This window comes from Podospora bellae-mahoneyi (assembly GCF_035222275.1).
Source record: "Podospora bellae-mahoneyi strain CBS 112042 chromosome 1 map unlocalized CBS112042p_1, whole genome shotgun sequence".
NCBI lineage: Eukaryota > Fungi > Ascomycota > Sordariomycetes > Sordariales > Podosporaceae > Podospora > Podospora bellae-mahoneyi.
Window position 1 is genome coordinate 3,407,721 of NW_026946359.1, and position 22,574 is coordinate 3,430,294.

Consider the following 22,574-nt stretch of genomic DNA (forward strand, 5'->3'; position numbering starts at 1 on the left):
ACAAAACACTACAACGACTAGATTCCGAGTAGCCACAAGAAAGTATCGACGTGTAAGTTGGGCAGGTCAAAAAGGTGTAAAAGTCCAAAAAGATCGCCGGCATCCACACTTTATTTGGTTGTGGTGTCTGGCGCCGAAAACTTGGTTTTACGAGGATTTGAACAAGGAAGCTCTCCGAGGTCGAGACAACTGGGAGGGGGGAGGGCTTTTCCCTCAGCCAGCAAGTCTTCCCACTTGACCATTTGGCCAGAGTGAGCTGCTGCTCCTTGTTGAAGAAGATGTGTTGGACGAGATATACATACCATTGTGGGGGAGGGAGCAAGGTGCGGGGACAAACAAGGAAGGAAGGAGCGAGGGCTGGTGGTGCGAGAAGGGGGTGGTGGAGGAAGGAGCGAGGGTTGATGCTGGGACAAGAGGGCAGGAGCGAGCTCGGAGACACAGCATACCGTTATTCGAGAAGTTCGTAGATGAGCCAGCTCAAGTATTTATTCATATCTCACGACTCTTCTGCATCTGTCAGTTGCCCGCTAATCCAGGGTATCATCCCTCAACTTAAACAGCATCCCTAGCACCTCGTCCCCTTTTGCCCGGATGGCATTGTGATGAAGCTGGTTCGTCTCATGGACCTTGATCCCCTTGACCAACGCGGCCGTCTCCCTCGCTGCCCCGATGTCAACGTACATGTCGTCAATATAGCTCACGGCGTACACAGGTACTTCGTTACGGCGCAGCTGCTCTTCATCGTACAGATCTTCCTCCCACTGAGAATATCTCGCCAACGCTTCCGCCGCGGGCTTGAGCGGCCTCAAGGTGGGATACGTGTCAAAGAACTGAGGGAAAACCATCTCACCCGAGAAGTAAACTCTGACCATTCCATCCACTGGCAAAGACAACTGGCTATGATCAGATTGCGTCCAAAAGAAGAAGTTTTCAAACTTGCGAGCTGCATTCAGGGCCGCCCAGTTGGACGCTACGCCCCTGGAGCAATAGATGCTCTCGTGTAGAATGGCGTAGACAGGGTTGCTGTCAAAAGGGACCTCACGCTCAAGTGCCATCAGTGTCGGAGTGGTAAAGTAGTTGAACTGATCCAGGTCGGAAATGAGCTTGACTACTAGATTGTGTACAGTATCTAGACCTCCGTGGCCACCAAAGGCCATGCCGAGACCGAGCAGACGGTGGACTGTAAAAGTACCACCTCCGGGAAGGTGGATATCGGCTTTGTTCGTGGTCAGGTATGATGCGATTCGGGCGACGTTCGCCTCGTCTTCAGGATATTTGCTGTAGTAGGCTTCGTTTCGCTGGATGACCTTTCTATAGAGGGCGGAATACACTTCTAGAGGTTGGCGCTCGACAGGGGCCAGACCGCCGGTCATGAAAACCTCTCTAAGGCCTTGGGGGTACTTGGACAAGTATGACAGACAGACGAAGCCGCCGAATGACTGCCCAAAAATGGACCATGTTTGATACTCTGGCTTCCAGGACTCGGTCAGACAAAGCCGGATCGCTTCAAGGTCTCGCACGATGCTGTTGGCGCGGAAGAGCTTCAGGTACTCGACCTGCTGGTTGACGTCCCCCTGTTTGAGGACGAGGTCTGTGTGGATGGGGTTGCTCATTCCGGTTCCGCGGTAGTCGACATAAAGCACCGTGTATCCGGCGTCCAAGGCACGGTTGGAAACGGGATGGCTTCGGGGCTCAGGGCCACCAAAGCCTGGGCCACCTTCAAGGTAGACCAGGTACGGCTTTATGGGCTCATCCGCCGGTTTGCAGAGTCCTGGAATAGTCTTCTCCGGCCGGCTTATGCTGCGGGCAAAGAGCCGAATGGTTCCGTCTCCCGGGCGAGCATAGTTCAACGGGACCTCGAAGAACAGCTCAGTCACATGAAAACCGCCTGGTGATAGGTTAGCCAAAGATTCAATACTTGTAACAGATAGAAATAAGGGCCATTACCGGGATGAATATGTGACCGGCTGCCGACCAGACGCGCAGTCCAAACAGGATCCATCTTGCATGTTGTTGTTTAAGAAGTGGCCGTTGGAAGTAGTTAAAAAGTTGCAGATGCGGGGATAGTAACCTTGAACTACCCATCGGCTTCCACCTAGGTTGTAACTGTCTCATGGCGAATGAGATGAGAGAACAAGCTCGTATTAACCTACAGAACCCTATGTGAGGCACGACAGGCTGCAGCAACTGATCCAAAACGCATTCCATCGCCAATTCCCATCTACCTTGGGTACCTCTTCAAGAGCCACGATCTCCAGACATCGATTTCCAGCTAGGTACAACCACAGGCGCCATCAGCATCGAGGTTGTGCTCCGCTGTAAATTGGAGCTGGGACCACACCTGATCTCCAGATCCCTGCACCACGCTAACGGTCGCCCCGCCCAGCCACGGAATCGGCCAAACATTCAGGGCCTGGTCTCTAAAAGTGGACTCGGCGGGGTGGTTTAAAAAGCTGGCGCGACTGTTTTCCCTCTTCCAGACCAACCATTTTCCACCAAGCTCTTCTTTCTCTGTTATACCAAGCAAGAGCTTACAAATGCGGCACCTCCCCTCATGACCCATGGGATGTCTGCCGCAATTCTCATTCAGACTCTGACCGAGTCCTTCGCCGCCCTTGCAGACGAAGTTCAGTCGCTGATTGATCGCAAAACCATCTTGGAGCACAAGCTGCGCTACGCCCATGAACAGGTACGTTCCTTTTTTTTTTTTTTTTCTCGTCTTATCGCTACTTTGCGATGTCACCCCTCCCCAGCCTCATATGATGATTTCATTAGCTCTAGATCTGGAGCTGTTTTAAACGAGCAGCAGATGGAGACACTATTCACACTCTGATATTTTCGCTGGCATTTTCTTTTACTTTACGACCCCCGTCATCTTCTTGCGGTCGATCACAGTTTGCTAACATCAAGCTCGTGAAGCAGTTTCAATATCTCGCCGACAAGCATGCAGTACCAGACGTGTCCAAGACTCTAGCAAAACTCCAAATACCACCAGATTTACATCTACTTGCGACGGCAACGTCAGCTGTGCCTTTGCCAAAACGTGGACTTGACGGGAACAACCAGCACCAAATCGCGCTGCTCATCAGAGAGGGACGCAAAGCCGCAAACCAGCTTGCTATCGCCATGACCGACGCAGTCCAGTTTGCCAGGTCAGGTCAAGACACTCCGCTGTCGCTAGGAATGGAAGGGTTGACGGCTGCGTCAACGGTCCTGGAAAAGGACTTTACCGTTCATGGGAGAAAGGGCTCCCTAGCGTGCCCCTTCTCGACCAAGCTGAATCAAAACGGCATACCTCATGGTCACCACGATGAGCAGGTCGACGGCTCCCAGGACCTTGCTGGCGGCGCCGGTGCTGATCCCACGCCTCACAAGTCAACTGATCCCATATGCGCCGCCATGCTTGAAGATGCCGTGCCCAGTCCCACGGCCGCCGCTGCTGCCTCCAAATGTCCGATCCGTTTCCTAGACAAGCACTCGCCTGAAGAAATTGCGCACTACGTGGAGACCCACAAGCATGAGATTCCCCGAAGCCATGAGGTCTGCGTTAGGAGGTATCAGCGGAACGAAGAGCAGATAAGAAAGCTCGACGCTAAGTATGGTAACCTCGTGAGCATGGTCGAAGACTTGAGCCACTTGCACCGCCCCATGTTACCTCCTGCTGCCGGGAACGACAAGACCAGGGTGGGCAGCACCTCGTCGAATAAGAGAGTAGAGGACTGGGCCCAGACGATTGTTGCTGCCGATCCCGACATCCAGGATAACGAGATGCCACCGACGCCTCATGACGAGGAAGGGGATCGGGAGAATAGATTTGACCGCAACTTCCGCGAGGTCCGTGTGGGCGAGTCGCCGACTAGACCTTGGGGAATTCCTGTGCCTATCCAAGCTGGCCTGCGACCACAAGATATACCTCCTGTCCGCAGCTCATCGCCCGTCCCTCCGATGAGAACAGAGGCCCCGGCAGTTGCGCCAGAAGTCAAAGCGGAACCTAAGAAGTGTCCTTTTGACCATAGCAAGATGGGATTCAAAACCCAAATGAAACCGCATCCTCCGACGGCAGACCCGAATCTCAACGCTGGCCATAATTTGAACACATCCTCCTTACCGCTTAAGTACCAGCAGGAGTTGCCTTCGAGTCCGCCCCAGCCACCGTTTGTCAACCTCCCCGAGTCTGTCAAACCTGCCGCCCCAACATCGGGCGACAAAGGCGCCGATCGGCCGCCGCAGATTGTGTATAACTTCAACGGGCCGGTGTTCATTGGGTATCCGATGGAACAGGCCATGCAGCTTATGCAACAGTGGCAGCAACAGAAACAATAGGGCGGGCATCTCTTATCTTTTTGCATGTATAATGTTTTGGCAAGCGAGGAGTTTGGGACAAAGAATCAGGATAGTATCACAAGGTATTGAGAGCAGGTTAATTGGTTTATAGCATTAGCATTTGAGGTAGACATGACATGTAGGGAACATGCTTGGGAACAATGGGCCTGCCTGCTGTAAGAAACAGAAACAACTCTTTGCTTGAGTACGTGTACAAGGCTCTCTCCAGACCTCGGAGAGATAATCGAAATGCATATGTCACATCTGTCGAAGCCTTCATTGAGAGGTCGCAGTCTCTGTTTTTCTGTTTCCACAATGTGGCCATCTAGATTCTCCTTTGTGTGATTCCCCTGGTAACCTGATGAAGTGATTTCCAGAAAACGACCCCAACAACGCCTCGCCAGTGTAAAAATATCAAATCTGCAACATCCAAAGCCTCCAACCAAAACGCCGCCAAATGCTTGCCAACCCAGATCCAACCACAGATAGGTAATCCCACACGCACCCATATATTCACCTGCTTTGTAAATACCCTCTCCCCTTCAACTCCCAACCAAAGTTGCCCCCTTCCCTTTGATTACCGCCCCCTCGTTTGTTTGAACATACCCCTCCTCCTTCACTTAAACCCCCTCGGCAACTCAGGCGCATCCTCCCAAACATCATCCCTATACCCTTGCTCCTGTCCCGTTCTCCCCGAACTATCATTATCCCACAAGCTAATATCATCATCATCCATCAGCACATCAGCCGCCGCAGCATCCATCTCATCCGGATCGACCAACCTTTCCTCTTCTTCTCCAGCTTCTGGCAGCAACCCCCCCTCCAGATCCTCTCCCGCAAGCTCCTCGGCCCTCTGCATCGTCTTCTTATAAACCGCCCACGCAACCCCCATGCCCACCGCCGCCCCCACCGCCATAGAAGCATAATTCACAAACTTGTCAAACCCCGTCATTTTATCCCCCGACTCGGCCAACAAGGCAAGCCGACTGCCGATAAAAATGTGGACTAGCAATTTCGGTCTATAAAATTCCCCGTCAGTCAGCACATACCATCATGATAGGAAAAAAAAAAAACTCACGTCGTGAGCGCAGTAGCCCCAGCAAAAGTAACCGGACTAATACTCCCAACCGTAGCCAAAAACCCATTCGACAGCGAGTACGGCAACGGACAAAGCCTAATCATCGCCAGCACCACCATCCCGTCCTTTTTCAGCACCTGCCCCAACGCAACGAATCGTTTGTCTTTTCCTACCAGGTTGTGGACATAGCCTTTTAACACGCCGCGTGAGGTGACGAAAGCGGCAGTCGAACCGGCTACCGTTGCTGTTGCGGCGATGGGCCAGCCGTGGGGGAAGCCATAGACAAAACCGGTGATCGTGACGCAGGTGCTGTAGCCTATTATGGGGGGGAAGCCGGTTAGGCATGTGAGGAGGAATATTACGATGAGGAAAAGCCAGGATTGTTTCCAGGATGCGGCTAGGGGGGCGAGGGAGGTGAAGATTGTGTGGGAGTAGACTAGGAAGAGGATTCCTAGGGAGAAAAGGACTGAGAGGGCTAAGAGGACGAGGAGTTGTTGGGTTCGGGGGAGGGAGAGAAAGAGGCGGAGGGTGGATTGGGAGAGGGTGATTGCTGTTGTTGTTGCTTTTTGGAGGAAGGACTGGGGGGTGTCGAGGAGGGGGTTGGAGGAGTAGGGATTGGATCGGCGGCGGGTGGTGCTCAGTCGGCGGGAGGACGAGAAGGAGGTGGAGGGGGGTCGGGATTGGGATTGTTGCTGCCAGAGGTCGTTTTGGAGATTGGGGGAGGTTGGGTTGGAGGTGATTCTCGGGACGGAGGTTAGTGATGGAGAGGGGGAGGAGGAGGTTGAGAGGGAGAGGCGATGGTGGTGGTTGAAGGTGTTTTTGGTTGGGGAGGGGATTCGTCCCCCTCCTCCTGATGGGGGGCCGAAGGAGGGAAATTCTTCGCCTGGCATGGCCGTCGTTGTTATAAGCCTCGGTGTTGTCCGATCGGTTCGTTGGGTGAAGATGTCGTGGTGGTAGACGTTTCGTTCAAAGTGTATGTATGTAGTGTCGCAACAATTTCCACCAGTTCTTATGCGTTGTTATCGCAAGCCAAGCCAAAGAATATGTACCCTCCTCCACTTTCTAGGTTATCCCTCTTCGTTCGGTACGTTCGTTTGTTCGTTTGTTCACTCTTCGGTCTCCGCGGTATCCACGGCTCTCGTTCCCTCTCCGCCCTGCTACTTATCGTCTTGTCGCTGAGCGTGTCACTGCCTCTGCAAGTCCATTGGGTTTGCACCTACACAATAACTCCAACAAAACTCTCTCTCTCTCTCTCTCAGAAGTAAAAGTAAAACAGAAATGCCTCCTGTGACCAAGGGTGTCGAAAAGACAAAAGAGATACCTAATGCCAAAATAAGATAGCGAAAAAAAAGGGTCCCCCGAAATCTGGACCCAACTGGAATTAAAGTCAGCAACGAGCTGGCTCAGCCTCACAACCAGCCGACCCCCCCGATCATCCCGCCGCCGAGTTCCAGAAGGCCCAGCCCAAAAACAACCTAAAACGGTGTAAGGCTAGACCTAAAACAGTAGTTTCAGGGGCACCACACCACAGCAGACTGCATCATGAATCCGAGACCTTCCTTTCCCCAAAGAGATGAGAATGCGATGCGAACAATATTAAGATGTCCCGAACCAACAAGTTGGGATGGATGTCAAAGACGTAACGCAACCTCTTGCATCCTCGGTAGCACCCGAAAGCCTGCCAGCCGCGCAATCCGACGCACTCACAGCGCCTTGCATGACATACCTACTTAGGTAGATAGGGCAACAAGACGTCATCAACGGCACAACCCACATCCCGGGCCCGTCTCTGCATAGGTATAACCTCTACATTTCACATCATCCCAACTGGAACAAACAAAGGTTTAATAAACTGTTTTTTGCTCTATTCTATCCCATCCAGCCAACCATTTAGTATCAGCAAACACCCCCCCTCTTCCTCGGAAAAAGGGTGTCACCTCCTCGCCGGCCCCTTGGGTGGCTCCTTGGCAACCGACGTGTCCCTAACAAGAAGCTTGACCTTGCCCTCCCCAATCTCGACACCCTGCGAAAGAATATCCACATCCTCCTTCTCTCCCCCCTCACCACCGCCGCCATCCTTCTTTGCATGCGTCGCCCCGTCCTTGGAGAGACTCCGGTCCCAGCTCCGCGCGTCAATGCCCAAGATGCCGCCCGTGCTGTTGCGGTCGCCCGGCACAGAAAACTCCCGGTAGGCATACCGCCACTCGTTCAAAAAGCTCCGGACCGCCTTGCCAACCTTGTCCTTACCATTTTTGCTGTGGTGGCCGGTGCCTGTGATGGCGTAGATTGGTCTGACCTCGGAAATGTTCTCCATGAGCACCTTCTCCAGATACTCGACCGCCTCCTCGGGGTGCAGCCCGTGCAGGTCCACGTAGATTTCTGGGCAGTTGGCCCGATCCTTGTTGCGCTCCTTGTACAGCTGGTCGGCTGCCTCGCGGTGAGCTCTCCGCATCAGGTCGTTCTCGCTCTGTCCCCGGAGACTGAGTGCCTTGGCGGCTCTGGCATCGTTACGATTCCAGGCTTGAGCAGCACTGTGAACTTTGTTAGTCTTCACCGCTTGCTATTGGTTTCAACTCGCGATCACCTTTGGAGAAACTTGTTGCGGAGGCCACCATGCTTGATAGCCTCCTGGCGTGCCTTGAGATAGGCCTTGTTGGCTTTCTCGCCCGTCTCGAGCCACGGAATATGCTTGGGATTTGGGATGGCTTGGGCGGCCGCGCTGTTCTCGCCGTTGCGAATGCTGGTCGAACTACCATTGCGGGCCATCTTTCGGGACTGCTGCGAAGGCGTAGGGGATGGCGACATCTTGACGATATCGGCAAGTGTGCTAGGAGGAAAGTTCTCCTTGTGACCGTGACCGTGCCCACCCCTCTTGCCATGGTGCTTCTTACCCTGCTTGGCAAGGGCAGCCCCGAGCGAAGGAAAAGCATCCGCATCATCCGGCGAGGGCACAGGCTGTGTTGCCTCCTTTTGCTGATGGCGACTTCCAGGCCGGGATCGCGGCCGGTCGTTAGCGTAGCCATGGTGTCCTTTAAACCCAGGGGGCGGCGTAACACCGAGGGCCGGATAGTTGCCAGCGGCCGCAAAGATAGGCAGTTGCTCCGGAGTGCCGGGCTGCAGCGCTGGGAAGCTGCTGTAGTCTTGCAGATTAACCGTGGTGTGCTGGGTAGGAGGTATATCCGACCCATCGATATGAAGCCTGTTGGCCAAGTGTGCCGGGTCGTGCGAGAAGATACAAGTGCTCCCAGCGAGACAGTTGCCTGCCACCCAGTATCTAAAGTGGTGTCAGTTTTTCATGACCGAGAATTTTTGAACTCTACTTACTTGCAAATGTGACTGCTCAAATCATGGCTAAAACGGCAGTCGGCACGCAGACAGCTTCCGGTGGACAGATAAAACTTGCAAATGACACCCGTCTTTTGCTGGTCTCCTGGGGTCGACGGTCGGTTGTCGGGAGTCAGTGACCTCCCGATAGTCACTCGAGCCTCCTCGGCCTGGGCGGCCATAGCGAGGTTGTCTTGCATTTGTGTCTCCATGATGGCCTGGACAGTGGCACCAAGATCGTAGCCATGCATGGCAAGGGCAGCACTAATCTCATCATCGGTCTTGGTAGGTCCTAGGATCGTGCGCAGCATGTCGTACGGGCTCATATCTGTCTCCTGGCGCGTGGATACGAACTCGGGAGCCGCCACGTTCAGGCCACTGGCGTTGCCGATTGACGAGGTTACACTGGCGGCATCATCGCTCACCAGCCAGTCCACATTGTCAGACTGGTAGTCGCCAAAAACCTCCTGAGAGGGCGGCTCATCGTTGAAACGGTACGCATTCAAGCTTGGGCTGTGAGGCACGGGAGCGGCAAAGGCCAGCCTCGGAGACGGTCTCGGCGAGCCGAAGGGGGAGGCCGTTACGGACTTGGCCCGACTGAAAGGGGTCGGCATGAATCCTGGCGGGGCAAGGGGGCTAACACCCAAGCGCGGTGAGCCCGACAGTGGGGTTCCGGAGCCGCGCCAGGGGGCCGGTGAAGGACGCCGCAAGATGGTCTGCCGTATAGACGGCGGTGATGTTGCCGTCCCACCTCCATCTCGAAATCGCCAGAGGGCGTCTAATATTGCATTTTCTAGCGCCTGGTCCCTCAGCGTTGTCTTTTCCCTCAAGACCTCCTCGAGCTTGTCGGTCTTATCCTCATCTTCCAGGGTAAGGTCTTGAAGGATCGGGAGGCAGATCTCGTAGGTCTCGTCAGAAACCATGATTGCGCGCGCGCCGTATTATTATTTCGAGAGGCTCCCGGGTGCTAGTATTATGTTGGTATGAAGGCAGGCCGTCCGTATACGTGTTGCTGGCGGTGTGGAACGCGCAGGATGAATGCGAGCTCGAGAAAACGGTGTAACGACGAAGGCAGTATTGGGAAAGCGAAAGTGTGGGTTGAGTTGAGGTGTTGATACAAGCTAACTGTCAGAGACCCGATCGTCGTACTCGAGATTGTCGTCGGCGCCAAGGTGTCAAACTTGAACCGCCCTCAGGGGTCAACTAGTATAGTAATGCGATAATGGGGATGGTGGACGTCGGTTTCAGGGCAGCCAGTCTTGTCTAACAGCATGTTGTTATCATGCTAGGGCTGTCTTTTGGGAGATCGTCAGACCCGTTGGTCCTTGGTGTGGAAAGGGGGTCGTCGGAATCGGGAGTCGATCGAGGCAGCGAGGCAGGAACGCGGGGGTCGGCGGCTTGCTAATGAGGGGCGGACAAGAACAAACAAGGCGGCATGGGTAGAGCAGCACTTGGGAAAGTAGAGTCCAAAAGAAAACAGAAGGAGGGAAAGCAGATAAGGTAGGAAAAAGCTAGGCAGACAGGCTGCGAGTTCAGCTGAGATGGGTGATGGTCCGGGAGGTGTGTCGGTCGGGTTCAGTTCGACCACAGTCCACAGTCCACAGTGCTGCTGTTGCGGAGCTGGGGGAAGAGAGGCCCCACGGGGACAGTGCCAAAAACACTGTGCAGTCTATCTTCAAATTCAGTTATTCTGCGGGACGGCAGCCCCAACACCGCTTGCTCGCGGCACTGTGCGGGCAGTGCCAGGGTCAGTATGAATGACAGCCAAAGCTAGGACCATACCGCCGCCCGACTTTAGCACACCGGGATGGGCCATCTGATTGGCACAGGGCCAAGACAAAGAAAGAAACACGACTTCAACGTGCTTACTTGATCAATTTGACACTTGGGATTTCTTTTGGAGATGTCATTTTTCTAGTATTTTTATACAAAGGAGCCTCTGTTTGGGGGCTCTGGTCTTCGGAACGGCCACTGCGGTGTCAGTAGTGATATGTCAAGTTTCGGTGAAGCATCTCGTTTCTGCACCGTTTGCTGAGCTCAGCCACCTTCAAAAAGTGTACTTGTGCTTAGATGAGGCCCGATGTGTGAGCCGCCTAGTTGCAACTTGTGTCCTCTTGTGCCTCTATGTGGTGTTTTTTGAGACCCTTCGCAGTCTCTGGTGCTTCTTCAGACCCGGGGCAGTGTACAGGTTGGTAGTGTGGGTATGTAGGTAAGTACGCTCTATACACTTTTGGCTTTCTATCCAACAATGCCAGCATTCATGGAATTTCCTCATCATCATCACCCCCAAAACAGAATCCAAAACTGAACCCAGTGCTTTTCTTCTGTGGGTGATCCTCGGCTTCACTGTCGCCAACCACGGCATCCCATCTTCTTTTCTTTCGTGCCTGCTTCTCGGCTAGTTGCCTGAGTCCCTCCTCAAGCAGTTCAGGGCACTCCTCTCTCAAACGCTTCACAAAGAGGTTGTATGGGTCTGACACATCGTCTTCAAACCCAGACACTTGGTCAGCCTTGTCACTTAAGAATGACAAGACATTGGCAAGATGCGACTTGGGCACAAAGTTCTGTGTAAGTGCAATTCCGTCCTCCAGATTGACCACCAGATGCCACCATCCGCTTGGAACGTGAAGAATTTCGCCCGCTCTGCAAATGCCTTCTCTGCATTCTGGAAGTTGTCGGGCTTCTCTGTGAAACTCAAGCAGCCACTCAGCAATGGAGAGGGGGCTTGTCACCTCACTACTGTCTTTGGAGACGTAGACTCCAGGAACCGAGGCTGACGGAGGAAACATGATCCAGTACTTTGCCCCCTGAATCACCGCGTTCCAGGCTGATGTGGCATTGGGGTCCTTGTGAAATGTTGAACCGCTGCGTTCGGGGCCAATGATTAGCCATCGATGGGCAGGACGCTCGGTCCCAAGAAGTTCGAACAGATCTGTGCCAAAACAGTCAGGCTTCCAGTATGCCGCACCTTCCCCTTTGTCAATTTTGAGCTTCATCTTTTCGGCAAACTTTCGGTCGAACAAGTAGAGGGGGCTCTCATCTCGGCTGTTGCGCATATAATCGCAATATGTCCTGAACGTCCAGTCCACAGCTTCTGCCCTGAAAATGACATCTGGGCACTGGGCCAAGAGACTGTCTATGCTCCAAGTCTGGCTGACAGGCCAGGACTGAATACACTTGGTCAGGATGAACGGTTTCTTGCTCCACTTGTCAGCAAACTCTTCGTAAGAGAGATCCTCCATGCGGTCAATCTCGTTTCCTGCTGGGATCTTGGTCGTGTAGTTGCGCAAGGAGATATGACTGCAGACGAACGGGCGATGCAGCACGTCGGAAAACACACTGCTGCAGTCCATCTGAATCTGCTTCTCTGTTGAGAGGCCTAAGACGGTAGATCTCCATGACCCCAGCCAAGGAAAGGATGACTGTTTTCCCAAATCTGACCTGGAGAGAAAAACGTTAGACCTTTGACTCGCACAACCCCCTTTGCCCATTCATCCCAAACGAGACAAAGGTCACAAGGTCTCCAGTAGGGTTCCAACCACAGGGAAAAGAGAAAGAAAAATTATCCTCTGCTTCTCCCCTTGCCTTTGAACTGAATGCTTTGTGAAAAATCAACCGCAAACAGGGACAATACTTACTTTAAGAAGATTGCCTTCCACATATCGTCTGACATGCAGCAAGCAAAGAGAAATTTGCATGTGTAGCCCAGAAGCCTCAAAGTACGTGTATCCAGATATTCAAGAAGCTGCATGAGCATCTCATCCGGGAGGCCCTGCAAAGTGCCCAGGTATTTCCGAGCATCATTCACATTGGAGAAGTACTTGTTTCCGAGCGGCTTGATACCGAGCGGGTGGAGTGGCACAGCCGAGGAGTCAACAGCAGAATCCTCCAAATCTACCTCCTTGTCACCATTCCCAGTCACGCTACGGTGAGTCGAAGGTTGGCTCCCATTGGCAGCCTCCTCAAAGGCAATACTCCTGTTGGGGCGTTGGTGGTGTGGCAGAATCATGGTTCGTGCGGCGCCCTGATTCTCAGGAGTCAGGGGGTGGTAAGTAAGGTGTGGGGGGTGGGAGCCTCAACGGTCAGTCAGGCCAGGCCAGGCTTTGGGCAACCAAGGAAATAGAAGAAAAGGACTGCTCGCTCTTGACAGCACCCCAGAGCCTCCTAAAAATGAGTCAACCGACTGGATGATAGTATGTGAGAAATATGCGTATGACGTGTGCCGACTGGTTGGGCCGTAAAGGTGGGCGAGGATGTGGGTTGCCCCCGGCAAGTGAAGGAAAAAAAAAGTTCCTCGCAGGGAAAAAAAAAAAAAAAGGTAAAAAAAGAGGTGTTAGTCTAGCCACTGGGTGCCGGGTGTGGGTGAGGTTGCAATTCCTTCAGAGGCTCACTCAGTGCCGTAGGAACGGTTGCTCCAAAGCCTGAAAACAATGAGCAGAACGCTAAAGTGAATGGGGGGCCTCTTTGCCCCACTAAGAGTTGGCAAAAGTGGGAGGGGTTGATGCCTGAGGCGTTCATAAATTCTCCGCCAAATCGAATTTTTATCACTTCCCTCCCACCCTGCTCTGGTCTCTCTTCTCCGTCCACCACCAATTCTAAACAATCCACACCCAAGATACCAAACGGCCTTTTAGATTCAGTTGTTCTCAGTGTTCCAACTGAGACTCTCGAATCTATCTTCTTTTTATAAGGAGACTCCAGCTTCAAAAGCACTTCGCAACACTCTCCGAGTCGTCTGCGGATTTTTTTCTCGCTACCCCACCATCTTTTTCTGATTTCTAGATCTAAGCAGCGCTTGGATCTGGAAATTTTTGCCAACTCAACACCGCAATCATGGCTGATAAGGGTCTCGAGGACGTCCCCGAGGGTACGTTTGGCTTCTTCCACCTTTGACGAGCATCGCATGGCGTCGCATCGCCGCTGCCCGCGCACCTCTCGAGAGCGTTGGGCATCACGGTGCGGTGCGCATTCTGCCTTCGACCCCGCCCACAACCCACCGGCCCCCCAAAGCACTCGATGCGCAAACGGAACGAGCAAGCACAGCCGCTGACCGTGATGGCAACATACAGGACAGATCGAGTCTAACTACGATGAGACCGTCGACTCTTTCGATGAGATGAACCTCAAGTCGGAGCTCCTCCGCGGTAAGCACCCCATCGGTCGACAACGATACCCAATAGGGTGGCAATAAGATCAAAGATTTTCTGACAATTTCCAAAGGTATCTATGCCTACGGTTTCGAGCGCCCCTCTGCTATTCAGCAGCGTGCTATCATGCCCGTCATCAAGGGTAAGACTACTCTAACCCCCGTCGCATACACACGACATGTCCTAACAAGATATCAGGCCATGATGTTATCGCCCAGGCTCAGTCCGGTACTGGCAAGACTGCCACCTTCTCTATCTCGGTCCTCCAGAAGATCGACACCTCCCTCAAGCAGTGCCAGGCCCTCATTCTCGCCCCCACCCGTGAGTTGGCCCAGCAGATTCAGAAGGTTGTTGTCGCCATCGGCGACTTCATGAACATTGAGTGCCACGCCTGCATTGGTGGTACCAGCGTCCGAGACGATATGAAGGCTCTCGGCGAGGGCCCCCAGGTGGTTGTCGGTACCCCCGGTCGTGTCCACGACATGATTCAGCGTCGTTTCCTTAAGACGGACTCCATGAAGATGTTTGTCCTCGACGAGGCCGATGAGATGTTGTCTGTAAGTAATATTTGTGGGCTGGTGTGGGTTGTGGGTGCGAATCCAAGCTAACCCCCTTCTAGCGTGGTTTCACCGAGCAGATCTACGACATCTTCCAGCTCCTTCCCCAGAGCACCCAGGTCGTCCTTCTCTCGGCCACCATGCCCCAGGACGTCCTTGAGGTCACCACCAAGTTCATGCGCGACCCCGTCCGCATCTTGGTTAAGAAGGACGAGCTTACCCTTGAAGGTATCAAGCAGTTCTACATCGCCGTCGAGAAGGAGGAGTGGAAGCTCGATACCCTCTCCGATTTGTATGAGACTGTCACCATCACCCAGGCCGTCATCTTCTGCAACACCCGCCGCAAGGTCGACTGGCTTACCGACAAGCTCACTGCCCGTGATTTCACCGTCTCGGCCATGCACGGTGACATGGACCAGGCCCAGCGTGACCTCATCATGAAGGAGTTCCGCTCCGGCTCCTCTCGTGTCCTCATCGCCACTGACCTTTTGGCCCGTGGTATTGATGTTCAGCAGGTTTCCCTGGTCATCAACTACGATCTCCCCGCCAACCGTGAGAACTACATTCATCGCATTGGTCGTGGTGGTCGTTTCGGTCGCAAGGGTGTTGCGATCAACTTTGTCACTGCTGATGATGTCCGCATGATGCGCGAGATTGAGCAGTTCTACAGCACCCAGATTGAGGAGATGCCGATGAACGTGGCCGACCTCATCTAAACAGCACACATCTGTACGACGTTCCTGGACCGTTTTTCTCTGTTCTTACGGCATACCTGGTCACGTTCTGCGCATCGGCATTGAGATACACTGAAGAGCAGCGTGATTGCGTTCGTCTGGTAGGTAGGGAGGAGGGAATCTGCTTTATCGCTCGGGAATTTTTTTTATTTTAGTTTTTTTGCCAAAGACCTGGGCATCTGGGGTGGGTTTCCGTTACCCATAAAAGCGTTGATAGGAGGGATAGGCTGAGAGCATCTGCACCGTAATCTGTTTGGATGGTGCGAGGTGCTTTAGGACGGATAGTGCCTATCAATGAAGGCTGGTTTTCTTTTATCTGCGTTGTCTTTGGCTTGTTTCACGGTGTTATGTGTATCCAGGGATGTTACCAAAAATTCGACGTAGACCGAACCCAGAAGAAGAAGAGACGAGGAAGGGCTGTTCGATATGTGACTATTTATGGTGACTGATGATGTGAGCCTCCTGGGGCTGTTTCCAAGACATGTCCATCCATTACCTTCTTTGACAGGTCTGATATGCGTCAAGTGAATATATATGTAGTCGTCAAGTGAATATAAATCCAGCCCCTCGATACGTGCACACCCCCGCGGTCAACAGTGGGTCCTGGACAGGACGGTTCCATCTTGGTACCACAACGGCCCCACTTGTGTCTAAAGGCCTTGGCGTTCCATTCTCCAACTGTGTTGCGACCGCAACTTTGAACCAACTCTAGACCATTGCCAACATCACCTAGATCGCCTCCCGTTTTCGATCTTTGCCCTCCCTACCAAATTGCCCAGCATGGAACGTATTCTCGACCGCAGCCTTGACGAGATCCTTGCCGACCGCAAGCAGGTATGTCCAACAGCCCTCCCCACCGCCGGTTGCCTGTTGACCGCCCCCCCGGCATCCTGCATCACAGGTGGCGCCGTGAAGGAAGATGCTGACGCGAGACTGCAGAACAACAGAGGAGGCAATCGGGGAAACCGCGGCGGCAACAGCAGCAATTCCCGGGACGGTCGTCTCCGTAGGCGCGACAACAACAACAACAACAACAACGACAATCGGTCGGATTATCCCAGGGATGGCGTAAGAAAGGTACGCTCGTTGCGACTGTTTCTCCTCTCTACCTGTTTTTCTTCGAGTACGGTCTGTTGTCAAGTTTCTCGCAAAAAACACCATTTGCTTAAGCTCGTCGGGCGACCGCTATCTCTAGGTTGAATGAACCCTCTCCTCCCTTTCTCTCTTACCGCACCTCCGGGTCACTTCTCAGACTGTTCGACGCCGCCATTCAATCCACACAGACGATACTCCCTGATGTGTGTTGTGTGCGCTTCGATGCGGCCTCGGATCGGATCGGAATCACGACCGGGGGGAATAGGTAACGCATTGGTTGAAACTTGCCGGCTAACAGCTCCCGTTTCTTGTGGGGGAGAAACAGTCCTTCAGAGACGAAGCGCCTCGCAACCTCGACACGTACGTATAGATATTTCGACCCATCGGCCCTGGTTAAGACACAGGCCGGAAAATTGACGGATTCCGCAGCGAATGGGTTCATGACAGATATGAGGATCATGGTATGTTGGGTCGAGGATGAGGTTTGGGGGACGTGCTAACAATTGTTTGTAGGGAGCCGCCGATCTGCTCCGAGAAGACGAAACTCGAACGAGTACTCTGGGTATGGCAGGATACCATGGAGTGTTCTATTTTCATGTACGGTAACTAACCGGGTTTCAGCGACTCGAGAGGCAGCAAGATCCGTGTGGATAATATCCACTATGAGTTGACGCAAGAGGAGTTGGAGGTATGTCAAAACATTTTGGTGGACTGTTTCGGGGATTCAAGCTCACCAGCATATGCAGGGACTCTTTTCCAGCATTGGCCCTCTCGTCAAGTTGGAGATGAAGTATGACCGCGCCGGCCGCTCAGAGGGTACAGCGTTTGTCACGTACCAGTCATCCCACGACGCTGCACAGGCGATCAAGGAGTTTGACGGTGCCAACGCTGCCGGCCAACCAATCCGCCTTGCCATGATGCCTACGGGTCCAAGGCGCAACCCATTTGATACTGCGATCAACCCGCGCCCGCTTGCCGAGCGTATCACAGTCCCGAGCGGCAGATCCCGCTCGCTTTCGCCCCATCGCCAGTCTGATGAGGAGGCCGCTCGCAAGGGCATCGATAGATACCGACCTGGCGCCAGTCGTTCGCGCAGCCCTATGCCCCCGAGACGTCGTGAAGGAGGTGGAGGTGGCCGGAGACAGGGCGGGGGTGGCCGTCGGGAGCGTGGAGGTGGTAAACGTGACGACGGCGGGCGTGGCGGTGGTGAGAAGTCTGAGAGACGTCCAAAGAAGACCCAAGAGGAGTTGGACGCCGAGATGGAGGATTACTTTGGCGGTGGTGGTGCTCAGCAGAACGATGCGGCTCCTGCTGCGAATGGTGCGGCGGCTCAGCAGCAAACTGACGGGGACATTGACATGATTGAGTAGATCAGTCAGCAGGGGAATGATTGGTACACGGGATAGCATGGGATGGGGTTTTATAATCATAAGCAACTAAAGCGAAGTATGGATATCGCTGCTTGTTGGTACGCGCCAGCCTTTTTTTTTTTTGCTGTTATTCTATAGGAACTCTACTCCTTTATCAAGCGTTGATGTTTTGCGTCTTGGGTTACTGCTGAGGTGTGGTGTTATATACGGCTCAAACTGCCAAAGTCATGGTGGTCGGTTCTGTACAGGTTGTATGTTGTCAAAGGCCAAGTTATTATCATTCAACAGCACGGTTTTTGAAGTACATATAGGTGTACTAGACGAACTTTGTTTTACTATGATCAGTCCAAAAGTTCACTGGACTAGATATACAGGCAGACTTGTAGACACGACAATACATTCTTGCCCGAGTTTTGAGTCGTAGCTGCCTTTTGCACTGAGCATTGAGAACTGATGCAATGTGAGCACGCAACCGCGGGGTTGTTTGATTCTTTCCCGTCGGTCACTTACAAAGCCCTCCTCACTCACCAACCATCTAATATTTTCAGCCCTCAAGTTCCCTAAAACCCTCACTTTATGGAAGTCTAAAACATATTTCAAGTATCTGAATCCTCCAATGGCAGACCTCCCCGACTTTGACGCCCTCCGGGGCAGGCACCTCGGCCTAATAGGGGTCATCTCCATGGGGGACATGGGAAGCGGGGTCGCGCGGTTGCTGATGGCGCATAATTATGCTGTGTTGACCAATGTTTCCGACAGGAGGTCTGTTCCTTCCCATTTTACGTGTCCTGTCCATACTGACACCTTCCCAGCGAGGACACCAAATCCCGCGCGCTCTCCGCCGGCGCCGTCCTCCTCCCCTCTGACGAGTTACTAGTCGACCACTCGGACCTCATCCTGTCCATTGTCCCCCCTGCCGAAGCCTACTCGACCGCCGAGAGGGTGGTGAAAGCGTGGGATAGGAAGGAGACGGAGCTGGTTTATGCTGATTTGAATGCTGTCTCCCCTTCTACCCTGCTGTCCATCTCCTCCCTTTTCACTGGTGTCAAATTCATCGACGGCTCCATCCTCGGCGGCCCTCCCTCTTTTGTCGATGGCAGTTGGACGAAACCGATCATCCCCACCTCCGGCCCGTTTGCTCTCTCGGATATCTTCCCTGGCCTTGGTGAGGTCCTCGGGGAAAAAAAAATCTCCCCCGAACTAGGCCAGGCAAGCGGCCTGAAAATGGTTTTCGCATCCTTATCAAAAGGTTACGCGGCCGTGGCACTCCAGTCAGTGACCACCGCTCACCAGTTGGGCGTCCTACCCGAACTATTGGAGTCGGTCAATGAACTCCAGGGTGAGGCAGCGGGGAAGAAACTGGAACAAGCTGTTACTGGGCTGGCTCCCAAGGCGGGCAGGTGGGTTAGGGAGATGGAGGAGATTGGAAAGACCCATAGGGAGAATGGAAATTGGGAAGAGTGGGAGGGGATTTTCGAGGCTGCGGCGAAGGTATATGAGCTTGTGGCGAAGGGGACGGTGTTGGGAGGGGAAAGGATTGGGAAGAGGGAAAGGGGGACGACGGTGGAGGGGGTTGCTGAGGCGGTGGGGGAGGGGTTGGGGAGGAGGAAGGCGAAGGAGGAATGAGAGGGGGAGGAATGATATGGGCGAATGGACATGATGGGGGTGATTCGATAGATGGCGGGGAGTTTGTCAAGTGCTCAAAGTTCAATCAAGACTACAAAAAACACTGCCTCGCTAATTTGAACTCCAGTTTCACAAAATGGTTTCCCTTCACATCCATGGGCATTGTTGGCAGACTCCATGTCTGTGTGGACTTGGGCAAAAAGAGAAACAAACGCTGGAAAACCAAACGCTGATTGGCGGGCCAGGAGTCGAACCTGGGTCGTTGCTCAAACTTGGGAATGCAATAACCGCTATACTACCACGCCACGGAAACTGGCTTTTGATTTCGGAATGCTAAAGTGCTGTCCAGTCTGGCCTGGGTTGTGCTAGGGCCAGAAGGGAAGACGTGGCGTTCCCGGAGCGGAGTCTCTTGAACTCTATCAAACGACGGACGGCTCTGGCCTGGCGCCACATGACGCGACCTCAAGGTTGAAGATGATATCGGTACAGTGTTGTCACATTGCACTGGGCATGTTATTCCTCACTCGCGTGAGATACCACATAAGATTGTGGCGCGTCTAGCTTGGTCGTTATGGCGGCGTTCTCTTCCGAAGAGATGTAGACACCCTCTGAAGAGACAGCACCAAAGAGGTCGGGGAAAGTCTCCATCTCCTCTGACGTCTTCCCACCAGATGTTCCAATGGCAAAGGTAGGGCGGTCAGAAGGCCAGGCCAGCTTTAGCCTTGTTGGGGGGATGGCCTCGGTGAAGAACTGGACGTAGGAGCCCGGCGTGACAATACCGCCGGTGGCATCCTCGCGCTTGAAAGACCGGATAAAGCTCTCCATGTCTTCGTGCTCTTCTCTTGCGTATCTTGTGTTTGGATCAAGTGACAGGAGGCCTTGCTTGAGACCCCAGCCGCCACCGCCGCTGACTATTGACAAGAGTATCAGAGCCGTCAGTCGTGGCAGGAAAGGAGATAAAGACTTACGGATCTTGCGCAACTGGCATCCGGCAGCTATTAGCCCGTCCATGGCCTGCGAGGTTTGATGTACCAAGTCCCACTCGCTAGATGGATCATAGTTCTGCACGTCAAGGGGGTTTGGGATGGGAAACTGATCGACGGCACCCTCAGGTATGATCAAGGCCCAGACGCCTACAGGCCCACTATACGTCAGCTCGTCCGACTCGGAGTGCTCCAGGCGCTTCTTGAGAAGTGCGGGAATGATCGCCTCAAGTTCCTTGGACGCCGGCTCTGGCTTGACCCCCACCTCGACCTGTCGAAGGATGTTTCCCAGGCCGGCAACAATCTTGTGTGGGCGCGTGACTGGTACAAGTGCTGTGTACACGGTACTCGCCGAGGATTGATCGTACCCTGGAAGAAGGATAGTCTGTGTTGTCTTTTCGACACTGGCCGCCATGCTCAGGCCTTTTCGGGCCGCAGCGGGATCATGGCGCCATTTGCTCGCAAAAAGAGCGTGGGACTTCCCGGTGGTAAAGATGGTATTGGCAAGAGGGACCGTGACCTGGAGAGGCTCTGCTTTTGGTTGGAGCCCAGGGAGACGGAGCTCGAGGAAGGACGGTTGCTGTGAAGGTGAGAAGGTCTGGTTGCTCCCGACTTCCCACAGACCGGGCAACACCCGGGTAGAACTTCCGCGCAAAACAGACAAACCCTCGGAAGAACTTGGAGCGCCCTGAAACCGTGGAACTTCATCCACCGCCGCACTCAAGACGCTGAGCTCCCTCCCCGTCTCATCAGAGGTCGTAGCTTCGAGCAGCCCAGCCATAAATGCCTGATCCTCCAGCCAAGGGGCTAGTGACCTGGACACAAGAACCACAGCAGCGTCATCCGTCGACGAGACGCGCAAGCTCTGAGCAACAGCAGAAATGACTCTTTTCTGGAAAAGAGCGGTCGTGAGTAGTTAGCCCTGTTGTCCTTGTACCATCGGGCTTGCGTAATCGTAAATACTCACCTTCAACTCGGCTGTTGACATGGAGGAGGACAACTCTAATGAGCCAAGGCCAACAGTGACACACTTGTGCCTGGCCAGCAGGCTTTGTATCATCCGTCTTTGCTGACCGATATTATGACAGCCATGATGACTCTTGTGGCTGCTGCTGATGTGACTGTGGCCATGAGTGACAGAAACAACGCGTCGTCCAGGAAAAGACGACGACAGAACCCTCCCCCCTATTACTCCCCCACCACAACCCGCTACCCGTCGGAGAAAATTAGCCGGCAGCATTGTGTCCCTCACCGTACCATCTCTCACGGGCGGGATTCCACAGAATCGAGAGACAGAAAATAAACCGAAGGTGGTGGTGTGGTTCGATCGAGGTGGTGGTCGTCGTTCAACAAGAGAGCAGCACACAAAATGGTCACCAAAACCCCAGTTGATCATAGCTTCCATGCAGTACAACCCTAACCCTTTGTCAGCGAAGGGCAGAACCACTTACCACCGCTGCCCAGCCAGTGACATCATCTCTTCTTGACCAGCCAGCAATTGACGATCCTGATCATGTGCTCTCAAGTTTTCCAAACAAAAGAGGCATATCACAATGTAAATTTTGTACTCACCGCGCAATTTAACTCCATGTTTTTGTCCTCACCGCCTCGAAATCAAGGCTCACTTGTGCCTTTGTGAAAGTGTAACTCAACACCATCTTTCACCCAAGAACCCAGCTATATAACCACCTATTCGCTTCCCCCATCACCCACCTCTCCTTCCTCCCAGACATCATCTCATCAATTATCTTACCCAGCCTTGCATCTTTTAGCAACAAACCAACTCAAACAACTTTGAAAATGGCAACCAACTCCTCCCGCGGCAACCCGATCGGCGCCCACGACGGCCCCAAGACCTCCACCGGCGCAGAGGTGCCCCCGATCGGGGAGGACACGAAGCAAGACCTCGCCGAGACCTCCACCACCGAGGCCACCGGCGAGCACGTCCCCGGTCAGGATCCCACTGTCGAGGCTGGAACGACAGAAGAGGGGGCTGCTGCTGCTGCTGCTGTTCCTGCTGAAGCTGCTGCGGAGGAGGGTGAGCAGGAGGAGACGAAGAGCAAGAAGAAGCATTGAGTTTTGTGGGAGGGAACGGCGTTGGCAGGGGGTTTGCAGGGGATGTGGAGATAAGGGGTGGTGGGGGAGGAGGATGATGATGATGATGGGGGGGGGGAAGGGGGGGAGGACATTCGTTTAGTTTCTTGCTCCAAGTTTACTTTGCGCTTGATTTTGGGGAGGGAACTAACTGAATTGGAGTCACTCGTTCTGAAATCACTCTTTTATGATGAGATGTGGTGATGTTTGTGGTGTCGTAATATATTGTTTGTAAAAGACTTG

At 53.6% G+C, this 22,574-nt stretch overlaps 10 protein-coding genes and 1 non-coding gene across 11 annotated transcripts; 6 read left to right on the plus strand and 5 right to left on the minus strand.

Moving 5' to 3' along the window:
* Positions 1–37: 37 nt before the first annotated feature.
* On the minus strand, positions 38–2,319 carry QC761_110390 (uncharacterized protein). Its single transcript, XM_062874331.1, has 3 exons — positions 1,948–2,319; positions 303–1,888; positions 38–226 (listed from the first exon to the last, which is right to left on the minus strand). The coding sequence occupies exons 1-2, from the start codon at positions 2,000–2,002 to the stop codon at positions 528–530; spliced, it is 1,416 nt and encodes a 471-aa protein (XP_062737449.1). The 5' UTR covers positions 2,003–2,319; the 3' UTR covers positions 38–226; positions 303–527.
* QC761_110400 (uncharacterized protein) lies at positions 2,188–4,655 on the plus strand. The gene is made up of 2 exons (XM_062874332.1): positions 2,188–2,689; positions 2,920–4,655. The coding sequence occupies exons 1-2, from the start codon at positions 2,555–2,557 to the stop codon at positions 4,321–4,323; spliced, it is 1,539 nt and encodes a 512-aa protein (XP_062737450.1). The 5' UTR covers positions 2,188–2,554; the 3' UTR covers positions 4,324–4,655.
* A 231-nt stretch (positions 4,656–4,886) lies between these two features.
* TVP38_1 (Tlg2-vesicle protein) lies at positions 4,887–6,291 on the minus strand (the record flags this gene model as incomplete). The annotated part of the gene is made up of 2 exons (XM_062874333.1): positions 4,887–5,342; positions 5,402–6,291. 2 exons carry the CDS (start codon positions 6,289–6,291, stop codon positions 4,940–4,942), a joined length of 1,293 nt encoding a protein of 430 aa, XP_062737451.1. The 3' UTR covers positions 4,887–4,939.
* Positions 6,292–7,334: 1,043 nt separating this feature from the next.
* Positions 7,335–9,648, minus strand: QC761_110420 (uncharacterized protein; the record flags this gene model as incomplete). The annotated part of the gene is made up of 3 exons (XM_062874334.1): positions 7,335–7,932; positions 7,986–8,675; positions 8,726–9,648. 3 exons carry the CDS (start codon positions 9,646–9,648, stop codon positions 7,335–7,337), a joined length of 2,211 nt encoding a protein of 736 aa, XP_062737452.1.
* A 1,335-nt stretch (positions 9,649–10,983) lies between these two features.
* Positions 10,984–13,014, minus strand: QC761_110430 (uncharacterized protein; the record flags this gene model as incomplete). Its single annotated transcript, XM_062874335.1, has 2 exons — positions 12,364–13,014; positions 10,984–12,166 (listed from the first exon to the last, which is right to left on the minus strand). The coding sequence occupies exons 1-2, from the start codon at positions 12,732–12,734 to the stop codon at positions 10,984–10,986; spliced, it is 1,554 nt and encodes a 517-aa protein (XP_062737453.1). The 5' UTR covers positions 12,735–13,014.
* An 85-nt stretch (positions 13,015–13,099) lies between these two features.
* Positions 13,100–15,640, plus strand: TIF1 (translation initiation factor eIF4A). Its single transcript, XM_062874336.1, has 5 exons — positions 13,100–13,592; positions 13,795–13,869; positions 13,946–14,014; positions 14,071–14,429; positions 14,492–15,640. The coding sequence occupies exons 1-5, from the start codon at positions 13,559–13,561 to the stop codon at positions 15,143–15,145; spliced, it is 1,191 nt and encodes a 396-aa protein (XP_062737454.1). The 5' UTR covers positions 13,100–13,558; the 3' UTR covers positions 15,146–15,640.
* Positions 15,641–15,795: 155 nt separating this feature from the next.
* On the plus strand, positions 15,796–17,628 carry QC761_110450 (uncharacterized protein; the record flags this gene model as incomplete). Its single annotated transcript, XM_062874337.1, is given in 7 exon segments — positions 15,796–15,997; positions 16,103–16,240; positions 16,584–16,618; positions 16,629–16,719; positions 16,772–16,860; positions 16,880–16,946; positions 17,005–17,628. 7 exon segments carry the CDS (start codon positions 15,944–15,946, stop codon positions 17,626–17,628), a joined length of 1,098 nt encoding a protein of 365 aa, XP_062737455.1. The 5' UTR covers positions 15,796–15,943.
* Positions 17,629–18,244: 616 nt separating this feature from the next.
* QC761_110460 (uncharacterized protein) lies at positions 18,245–19,254 on the plus strand (the record flags this gene model as incomplete). Its single annotated transcript, XM_062874338.1, has 2 exons — positions 18,245–18,390; positions 18,441–19,254. 2 exons carry the CDS (start codon positions 18,245–18,247, stop codon positions 19,252–19,254), a joined length of 960 nt encoding a protein of 319 aa, XP_062737456.1.
* Positions 19,255–19,488: 234 nt separating this feature from the next.
* Positions 19,489–19,559, plus strand: QC761_0011580. The gene has a single exon. It is a non-coding gene; the product is annotated as a tRNA-OTHER (tRNA).
* Positions 19,492–21,570, minus strand: QC761_110470 (uncharacterized protein). Its single transcript, XM_062874339.1, has 3 exons — positions 21,205–21,570; positions 20,223–21,129; positions 19,492–20,165 (listed from the first exon to the last, which is right to left on the minus strand). The coding sequence occupies exons 1-3, from the start codon at positions 21,475–21,477 to the stop codon at positions 19,768–19,770; spliced, it is 1,578 nt and encodes a 525-aa protein (XP_062737457.1). The 5' UTR covers positions 21,478–21,570; the 3' UTR covers positions 19,492–19,767.
* Positions 21,571–22,037: 467 nt separating this feature from the next.
* On the plus strand, positions 22,038–22,313 carry VAS1 (valine--tRNA ligase; the record flags this gene model as incomplete). The annotated part of the gene is made up of 1 exon (XM_062874340.1): positions 22,038–22,313. The coding sequence occupies one exon, from the start codon at positions 22,038–22,040 to the stop codon at positions 22,311–22,313; it is 276 nt and encodes a 91-aa protein (XP_062737458.1).
* Positions 22,314–22,574: the final 261 nt, after the last annotated feature.

Coding starts and splice junctions, on each gene's coding strand:
- QC761_110390 (XM_062874331.1), bottom strand. CDS start 2,002: ATGGATCCTGTTTGGACTGCGCGTCTGGTCGGCAGCCGGTCACATATT. Junction 1,889..1,947: donor CCGGTCACATATTCATCCCG/GTAATGGCCCTT, acceptor ACCTATCACCAG/GCGGTTTTCATGTGACTGAG.
- QC761_110400 (XM_062874332.1), top strand. CDS start 2,555: ATGACCCATGGGATGTCTGCCGCAATTCTCATTCAGACTCTGACCGAG. Junction 2,690..2,919: donor TGCGCTACGCCCATGAACAG/GTACGTTCCTTT, acceptor AAGCTCGTGAAG/CAGTTTCAATATCTCGCCGA.
- TIF1 (XM_062874336.1), top strand. CDS start 13,559: ATGGCTGATAAGGGTCTCGAGGACGTCCCCGAGG. Junction 13,593..13,794: donor TCTCGAGGACGTCCCCGAGG/GTACGTTTGGCT, acceptor GGCAACATACAG/GACAGATCGAGTCTAACTAC. Junction 13,870..13,945: donor CAAGTCGGAGCTCCTCCGCG/GTAAGCACCCCA, acceptor CAATTTCCAAAG/GTATCTATGCCTACGGTTTC.
- QC761_110470 (XM_062874339.1), bottom strand. CDS start 21,477: ATGCTGCCGGCTAATTTTCTCCGACGGGTAGCGGGTTGTGGTGGGGGA. Junction 21,130..21,204: donor TGTCAACAGCCGAGTTGAAG/GTGAGTATTTAC, acceptor GCTCTTTTCCAG/AAAAGAGTCATTTCTGCTGT. Junction 20,166..20,222: donor ATGCCAGTTGCGCAAGATCC/GTAAGTCTTTAT, acceptor TCTTGTCAATAG/TCAGCGGCGGTGGCGGCTGG.